The 9,292-nt window shown below is 39.4% G+C and overlaps 1 protein-coding gene across 2 annotated transcripts; it reads left to right on the plus strand.

The window, feature by feature from the left end:
• The first annotated feature begins 2,601 nt into the window (after positions 1-2,601).
• LOC119290008 (trichohyalin-like) lies at positions 2,602-5,603 on the plus strand. 2 transcript variants are annotated; one of them, XM_037569147.1, is made up of 5 exons: positions 2,602-2,753; positions 3,623-3,837; positions 3,931-4,166; positions 4,296-4,444; positions 5,195-5,603. In XM_037569147.1, the coding sequence occupies exons 2-4, from the start codon at positions 3,630-3,632 to the stop codon at positions 4,437-4,439; spliced, it is 588 nt and encodes a 195-aa protein (XP_037425044.1). In that variant the 5' UTR covers positions 2,602-2,753; positions 3,623-3,629; the 3' UTR covers positions 4,440-4,444; positions 5,195-5,603. The 2 variants fall into 2 exon arrangements, with proteins under 2 accessions (XP_037425044.1, XP_037425045.1); XM_037569148.1 differs by lacking the exon at positions 2,602-2,753 and having other exon boundaries at positions 3,525-3,837.
• Positions 5,604-9,292: the final 3,689 nt, after the last annotated feature.

Raw genomic sequence — 9,292 nt, forward strand, 5'->3', positions numbered from 1 at the left:
TTTTCTCTTTTTTTCCTTTTTATTTCCTTTTTCCTTTTAAATTGGTGAAGATTAGTCAAATTCGCGAACGTTCTTTTAGTTCATGATTTTATTTTCAAACTCCCAAACATTTTTCCATGTTCAAGAACAATTTTTGGATGTGTGAATTTTTTTTTTCGAGTTAAAGAACATTTTTTTACAATTCCTGAACATTTTCTAAATTCATTGATATTTTCTTATTCAATACATGCTTTTCAAATTCACTAACATAAATTAATATGTGAGATATTTTCAATTAATGAAGAGTTCGAAATCCAAATATTTTCCTAGCTCTCAACATTTTTTCGAATTCAAGAGCATTTTTTTGAATTCATGAACACTCTTTTGCAGATTCGCAAACTTTTTGGAATTTCTGAATTTGTTTTTCAAATTCACAGACACATTTTAAATTTGTTAACATATTTTAAAACTTATCTAAAGTTATGAAATTGCTATTCAATTTTTATACTTGTGAACTTATCTTCGTATTCATCGACTTTTTCAAATTAAAATAAAAACAAAGTACGGAAAATCTAAAGTGAGAAGAAAAACACGCAAGTTTCTTTTTGAACATAGTACAAACGCAAACGCTCATACATATACATGCATACACTCACATATAGGAACGCACACATGCATACCCTACCCCTATGAGCATCTCTGAGAGACTGGGCCAACATATCATCTTGCGATTTTATGAAGTCAATATAGGCGCCTCATAGTCGACGGGAACATCTCCTTCCACAGAACGCGCATCACCGAAAATTCTGAAATAAATCCAGAATAAATGCGAGCATCGGGATTTGAACCCTGTTAGGATGGGATATCACTGTCCACCTAACCATCCAAACATAGATTGGTTCGCAACAGGCAAGTTTCTGGATGTCGTGCATGCCTGAGTATGCTGGGCTAGGCCCTTGCAGGGCGCTTACGAAACGGTTGAAGCGTGAATGCAAGTGATCTGTATTGCTCGCTAGGAGCGATGCATATTAGTTCCCGGCCTGCTGGGTTCACCCCAGGAAGATGGCCCAAGGTTACAATACGCAGTAAAAAGCCAGCCCATGTGTTCAAGGCCTAAGAGATCTTGGTTTTTATTACGATGTGCATTGCTAATTTTGTCTCAAAATGTGCTCTTTTGCGTGCATGCCATGGGAAAAATAAGGGAGCTCATGTTTGGCGCCCGCTAGCGCGCTCGCACGCCTAGCGTAGAGGGCCGACCCAGGAAACGCAACCAGGCACGAGGAAGGAATAGGCGAAAATGTGGTGCAACCAGGATTCATTCTCCGATCGCCTATAATCAAACATTCGAACATAGCCACTAGAACGAACTGCCTTAGCTGTTTATTTTGAGGACAAAACCCCTTATTATAAACCCATCCTATTATGAGTATTATTTCATGATTAAATGAAAAAAAATTATGAAAGCAACATATAAAAAAGTGATTTTGAAAAGGTTCGTACAAACTGAAGAAAATCGTGAATTTGAGAAAACTTCACGAATTTGGAAAAAGTTTGCAAAATTTAGGATAAAGTTCATGAAATTTTAAAAAAATGTTCACAAATTTGTAAAAAGTACATCGATTTTGAAAAAAAACACAGATTTTGAACAAAAAGTTCACCAATTAAAAAAAGTTCATCGATTTTGAATAGAATTCATAAAATTTCAAAAAATAGTTCACTGACTTTTGAAAAAAGTTCACCGAATTTGGAAATATTTCATCAATTTTGAAAATAGGTTTATCAAAATTTTCAAAAAGTTCACCAAATTTGAAATTTCCGTAGAATTTTAAAATAAGTTCATCTAATTTGAAAAGTAAGTTTGTGGAACTTGAAAAGTTCATCAACTTTTAAAAAAATCATCTAATTTGAAGAAAGTTCATCGATTTTAAAAAAAATCATCAATTTGAAAAAAGTTTATCGGATTTGAAAGAAATCATCAATTGTTTAAAATAATTCACTAAAAATATAAAAATTTCATTGATTTTGAAACGAAAGTTCATCTAATTTGGAAAAAAAACATCATTGATTTGGAAAAAGTTCATGCATTTAAGAAAAGAAAGGAAACGGAAAGAAACCATGAAGAAGAACAAAGGAAAAACAGAAAACGAAAATGGGAAAAAGGAAAATGAAAAAAGAAAAAAAGAGAAGGAAGGAATAAAAGGAGGAAAGAGTTTAAACTTCGTGGCGCGGTGGTTGTACGAACGAACCCCCACGAGTGCGGTCGCCGGTTCGGTTCTGAGCGAGAGCGCCCGTTTTATTGCGTACTAAAATACACAGTGCACCAAATAGGAATCTCCGAAAAATAATCTGGTGCACAATTAATTGCTGATCCTCACCCTGTCCTCCTTTTTTGCACATAGCACATGATTTTTGCGAGCGCAAATACTGTATTAAAATGTGGTTTTAAAAGACACGGATCTTTTTTTAATAAACTAGTATTTCCTTTGAATATAGCCAACCAACATGCCATTCTCTCATCTCTCTTCATACTTCACACCATTATTATTCACTCAATAAAAGAAGCCATCACACTATTGATACGTTGAGTACTCCTCAGTTGCTACGAGATGAGGTGAGCTAGCACTGAAAAATATATGGTAGCCTTCACAACACTGTCCCTTGGTTGGTGAGTGACTGAGTGCATCTCTTCGTCTTGCTCCTGTGTGCAAGAAAGCTCCAAGCTCTAGTTCCTCATCTAGTTTTCCTCTCTCCCGAGAATTTATACATCGTGAAAGGTTAGCTTTCTCACCGTGCTCTTGTTATTCTGCGCTAGTTTATGTCTGTTCCTGTTGATTGGGTGATGATCGCACTGTCCAAGCCTCTGTTTCTTTTATGTTTTCCAGATAATTAGTTCTTTCACCGGTTAGCTGTTCCTAGAGGGTAAAGACTGGCCTCTGTTTTTTCACAGGGTTGAAGGAAGGGTTCTTGTTTGTGTTTGAGCCTTTGCTCGGTTGGTGAATTCCATGCCCCTTCTCCTTTTTCAAGGAAGAAACACATAGCGTTCTCGGTTTCGTCACTAGATTTCTGGCATTTCTTATCTCAGCTAGATTTCAGTGCGTATTTGTGCGGCTGCTTTTCTTGCTGTGGATTGTTGTTGGGTCGCGTTACTAGCTTTGGCATGCTCTGTTTCTGTGATTTTATCCTTGGCTACTTTTATGAGTATCGAGTTTTTAGATAATAATTTTATGAACACCAGATGACATTGATTCCTCTATGTCAGTTAATATTAGAATATTATGTAAAATAGATAAGAACACAGAGTCCGAGTCACCAGTTCTTTTATAAGGACATATGTTTGCCATGTTTGTCAATGAATGAGTAATAACGAACATGCATATGAAACATTCTGGATGGTCCAAATGAAAACTGTGTTCTTATGCTTCATGTCCATTCTGCCACTATCCTTGACTGTCCAAATTTCATTGACCAGTGACATTGTTGCCTATTGTTAGTACAAAACAGAGTGTAGTTACTCTGTTTCAACAGCTGGGCTAGGGTCACAAATGTTGGCCCTCTTTGTTCTGCTACTGCTTATGCTAATTGTCCATTCTAGTAAATGAAATGTTCTATCTTTGTGACATTCTGTTAGCAATTGAACTGGCAGGTTATACATGGATGACATGGTTGACGCATTGGTTCTTAAGCTTCAGTCAAAGATATGCTATCATAGGGATGCCAGTATCGAGTACCTAGAAATCAAGTCTATGGTTGATAAACTCGTAGAAGCGAACAAAAAGCTCAAGGATGAGAAAGTGGACTTCCAGGATGTAGTTAATATGGCCATAGAAGAAAAGGAGAATTTGCAGCATGACTATCAAGGTTTGTGGTCTTTCATATAGTTCAAGTTCTGCTCCAAAATTAATTTACTAGGATCCTGGTTTATTTATTGTGCTGACTCATTTGGTGGCGCAGTAATCAAGGAGCGGATGGCAAAAAGGGAGGAGCAACTTGAAACTGTAAAGGAGGAACTTGAAGAAGCAAAACATGAACATGTGGCAGCAAAGAAGGAGCTTGAGGAAGAAAAACATGGCCATGTGGCAACAAAGAAGGAGCTTGCGGCGGCACAACAACAACTTGCTCAAAGGAACCAAGAGCTGGAGGGTTTAAGGAAGAAGCTTCAAGAGAGTGAACATGTACCTTCCACAAGGGTAAAAGCTTATGTTCAGTATTTTAGCCTTGTCAACCTTTTTATACTTAACGCTTGAGCTCTTTTTATGTTCAGTATTTTTTTTTCTTGTTGGGTCATATTTTGTTTATAGGAGTCTCTGTGTAAGCAGGTAACAAGATCTGCACATAAGCGGCAAATGCTGCTCCAAGGATCGTTGAGCAACGATGCGGATGGACATCGCCCAAAGAAACGTAGGAGGTCCTATCAGCATGCAAGCCAAGATGACGACTTGGAGGTGATCAGGCAATGCTGATCCAGGTTTAATCATAAATCCCTGAATTTGTACTGATCATCTACCTACAGACTGAATACACTCTAAATCCATGAGTTCGCTGTGAGCATATAGATAGGTGTTGCTTATACACTATACAGACATACAGGTATGTCTTCAGTGATTCTGAACTTAGCACAACCATCTCGCTGATTGGGGCATTAAGTTAAGACACCAGATTACGCCAACATTTCATTAAGTTAGTCCTTGCTCCTGATTGGGGCATCAGACTAATTACCATTTAGACACTTCAGTTCTATCGCCGCTTTTGGCTTGAGCATTAGCTTATCTTCAATTATTTAAGACACCAAGATGCTACTAATTACCATTTGTTATTCTGTTTGTGCATAGTCTGTTTAGACATCCTGTTATCTTAGAAAGGAAAAAGGGATCAAAGAAATAAGTAGCAAACACGGAATTGATAGGTTTCAGGTACGGCGCCTAACATAATGTGATTTTTATGGTAAAGAATTACAGAAACCTTTGGATGCAAGCACACGCTGCGGGTTTAGGCATCCTAGTTTCAGGTTCTGGTGAAGTTACATAACTGAACGACAATTAGCTTCTAAACCTCTTGTACCTTTTGCTCTGTGCATGCCACAATTACCTTTTGATATTAAATCACTTTATGTCGCCATATATCAGGCCAGGAGGCTTTTCTCTTCCATAGTCAATCGAGTCCCTATGCTGCATAAGTTTCCGCGTCGAGCTCATACTTACCTTCTGTGGTCGTGCAGGTTGTGTGCTAGCAGTTGGAAGCGAGGAAGGAAGCCATCATCTTAGCAGGCCATGACTAACAGTAGCAACTAGCAAGCATGGAAAAAAGTCACTATGTTAGCTACCTATGACACTGATGTTGGATAGTGTTACAATCCCCATTTCATGCATATTTTAGCATCTATTTGACTCCTCATTTCAGAACCTTGGTGTGTAGAAAACTTCACACTTCGATTCGTGCTTCTACTAAGAACCATGATGCATAAATATTTTAAGACTTAATTTGCTGAAACCTTCATTTGACGGTCCTTATTCGATAATCCAGTGTTCACCTTTTTGGAATCGCATACCTCTCCACGTAATGCGATGCCTGAAGAGTGAAGAATTGTAGCTTGGTCTGGGTCTGCACATGCTAGTGCATTGTTGATTTATTTTCAGAACCTTGGTGTGTAAAAAAACTTCGCACTTCGATTCGTGCTTCTACTAAGAACCATGATGCATAAATATTTGAAGACTTAATTTGATGAAACCTTCATTTGATGGTCCTTATTCGGTTATCCGGTGTTTGCGTTCTTGGAATCACATCTCTCTCCATGTAATGCGATGCCTGAAGAGTGAAGAATTGTAGCTTGGTCTGGGTCTGCACTTGCTAGTTCATTGTTGATTTATTTGCAAGTACTGTACTGGTTAGATTGTGTTTTCAGTAACCAGCGGGAGGTCTGCTTTTTACTATTCCCCCCGTCCGAAAATACTTGTCATCAAAATGGATAAAAGGGGGTGTATCTAGACTTATTTTAGTTTGAGATATATCTCTTTTTGTCTATTTTGATGACAAGTATTTTTGGACGGAGAGAGAACTATAGAAGAGGGGAAACCATACAATCAGTTGAGAGTGAGCTTAAATTGCTAGTCCTTTTTTAAGAAAAAAGAAGATACGACGTTCACCACTTCGCGTGTATAGCGAACGAGTCTGAATCGCTGTCATGGCACAAGCCTTGCGCCATGATTTGCGTTAGGAAAACGAACGGTGACCAGTGCGTTCGCTGGAAAACGTCCCCAACGAACGGTCGCTGGATATCATCTCCGATAATACAGTTCCCCTCTGCCAACCATAGTTGCCATGTTTTCAGTACGGTGGGAACGAGGAGCGGGAATGAGGGACGAGAGTCAGTGGTTGAAAAAAATAGGGTACAACGAGGGTATACATCTCCCGAACGATTTTTTTATAGCGGGGACGCGATCCAATTTGTTTGGGTACGATGAACCCGGTACGGTACCCTGGGTCGAGGAACGCAGTTCCTGAAGAACGATGACTCCCTGACGGTCAGCATTCCTTGCTGTTAATGGATCCCTTGCAATTAATGGACTGGAGGAAGAACGAGGAGTCCTTGAGAAACGAAACGATGGCGTGAGTAAATTATGCCTCGCGTTTTGGCTGTTGGATCCTCGAAACTGAATCAAGGAGCAGGCTGCGGGAACGCCGAATCTTCATGAATCGTACCAAATCGGACCTTGTTCCCGAATCCGATTCCGGGTCGATGAATCGTGATCGAGGGACGACCTACCGTTCCCCGTTTCCGGCTACTATGCTGCCAACCACTGCTAAGTATTGTGAAATCTTGACAACATGCAGAGACCATATCAGCACATAAACATGATTGCCTGATCAATGTAGTCATATGGTACTGAACTTAATTACTGGAGTAGATTTACCATGTTTGCATCTGCCATCTGGCCAGGCCGCTGAGTTTACAGATTCAGAGAAAGAAGACAAGTGAACCAAGGAAATAAACAGGGGGCGTATTCAGATGTTACTGCACATCTGAATCAGCCAGATGGAGCTATTCTCATACATCATCGATTCATCGGTTGTCAGCTCATCATTTATCCATGCCAATCCAAACATTGCTCGTTGTATCAAAAACAGAGGAAAGACAGAGGATAGTTCAATTGGTAATATGACGCGCTAATTTACATGACACGCTAATTTACAGCGCGCGCGAGCAGCCGACGCTTGCAAATATGATTTTTACATGTCCATTTGATAATATGATGGTGTTTCAAACATTAAACAAATGTGCAAAATAAGGACATAGCATAGTTCAATTGCACTACATAGTTCAAAATCACCCAACCAAGTTCATGACAAATAAAAGTTCATATAAACAAATGGCGCATCAACAATCATGCCACATCATCATTGTCCTCTTCTTCCTCCGATTCTTCCTCCTCATCCGAAGAGGATTCTTCCTCCTCTTTATTTTCAAGCGCCGCATCGTCATCAGGAGCTCGGATGGTGTTCGCAAGATCTCCGCAGCTTCGATTGGCGGAGGTGCGGGTGGACGCCCTACAAGCTTCTTCTTCGGCTGCCTAGAAGAGCCATCGGCCTTGTTCTTCTTCTCGGACACCTTCCCCGCCGTCGCCGCCGCCGCATTCGGTCGCTTGGAGACGGTGGACCGTGGCTTCACGGCGGGCGGCAGCGCGATGCCACCCTGCGAGGTCGTCCGTGGCGCCATGAAAAGATCGCGCACTAGACCGGTGCTTGGAGGAGGGCCGCCGGTGGCGAAGCCGAAGCTCAACCCCGCGCTAGGGTTTGCGGCGGCAGCGGCGGAGGGGTCGCGAGTGTAGGAAGGGGTTGGGGGGATGTCGGCGCGGCCTTCCAACGGTTGAATTTCGCCGGCGATGCGCAGCGCGGCTGGAGAGATTGGTGACAGTTGGTCGCGGGCGCTTGAATGTCCAGCGCGCGGGAGCGGACGCACCAAAGAAGCAGCGCATGATGCCGTCTTTCTATGCGCGCTGAAACCATTGTACCGCGCGCACATTTTTTGTGCAGCTGCTGGAGCGCCCATTTCGGTTCCGCGCGCGCAAAAAAGGCCATTTTTTCGAGCGCGGCTAAGATTGCGTGCATGCTAGAGATGCTCTTCGGGGCACCCTTCAAGCCAGACCCAGGAACCTCGTTCAAGGGAGAGCAAGATGGACCGGCCCAGACGTGCGAGAGGCCACAACCTTTTTTTTTCCTGATCTTTTTTACGTTTTTTCGTTTTGCTTTATTTTTTTTAATTTTGTTTTTACTGTAGAATACTTTAAATATATATATTATAAAAAACACGCTAAAAAATATTCAAAAAATAAATTGACCAAACATTTCAAAAATGTTAAATGTGTATAGAGAAAAAAATTATCACATATACATTAAATGTATAAAAAACAATGTGTATGAAAACATTTGATCATGTATGTAAAAATATGTTATGCATATGAAAAAAATGTTGAACAAGTATTTGAAAAATGTTAATCAAGCATTTGGAGTGTTAAAATGTGTATAGGAAAAACGTTGACCATGTATTAAAAAAATGAAACAATTTGATTATGTATATAAGAATGCTAACCAAGCATTTGGGAAAAAAAATCTTGAACAAGTATTTGGAAAATATTAATCAACCATTCATAAAATGTTAAATGTCTATGGTGTAAAAGTTGACCATGTATTAAAAAATGTTAATAATTTATTTGAAAAAAGTTATTCTAGCAGTTAGAAAAATATTAAAAATGTATAGAAGAAATGTTGATTGTGTACTAAAAAATTAATCTTGTATTTAAAAAATATTAATCAAGGATTTGAAAAATGTTAATCAAACGTGTATAGAAAAAATGTTGACCATGTATTAAAAAATGTTAAAATTGTATTTGGAAAATGTTAAGCGTGTATTAGAAATATGTAATGAATATATACAAAAATTTGTAAAATAAACAATGAAACCCGAGGAAAAAAGAAACACGGATGAAAAAATGAGAAAGAAATAAAACAAAACTAAACTAAACTAACAAAAAATGAAGAAGAAGGAAGGAAAAGAATAAATCCATTGAAATCGGGAAAGAAACAAAGAAACCGAAGCAAAATATAGAAAAGAACAAATGAGAACCTTGAAAAGAAATACAGAAAACCAAAGAAAAAGAACGGAAGAAAATAAGAAAAGAGAGAAAACATTGAAAATGGAGAAAGCAATGAAGAAAAATCGATGAAAGAAAAGAGAAGAAATCACATATCCAAACTGTTAGTGCCTTGGGAGCGCGCGGAGGCGATCAATGATCCGTGATCTATGGTCCCGTCTCACAGA

This window comes from Triticum dicoccoides, chromosome 4A (assembly GCF_002162155.2).
Source record: "Triticum dicoccoides isolate Atlit2015 ecotype Zavitan chromosome 4A, WEW_v2.0, whole genome shotgun sequence".
Classification (NCBI taxonomy): Eukaryota; Viridiplantae; Streptophyta; class Magnoliopsida; order Poales; family Poaceae; genus Triticum; species Triticum dicoccoides.

What these genes read in the sequence shown, in the direction of transcription:
- LOC119290008 (XM_037569147.1), top strand. Translation starts at nt 3,630, where the DNA reads ATGGATGACATGGTTGACGCATTGGTTCTTAAGCTTCAGTCAAAGATA. An exon ending in TTTGCAGCATGACTATCAAG is followed by an intron (nt 3,838 to 3,930) that starts GTTTGTGGTCTT and finishes TTGGTGGCGCAG; the next exon opens with TAATCAAGGAGCGGATGGCA. An exon ending in AACATGTACCTTCCACAAGG is followed by an intron (nt 4,167 to 4,295) that starts GTAAAAGCTTAT and finishes CTGTGTAAGCAG; the next exon opens with GTAACAAGATCTGCACATAA.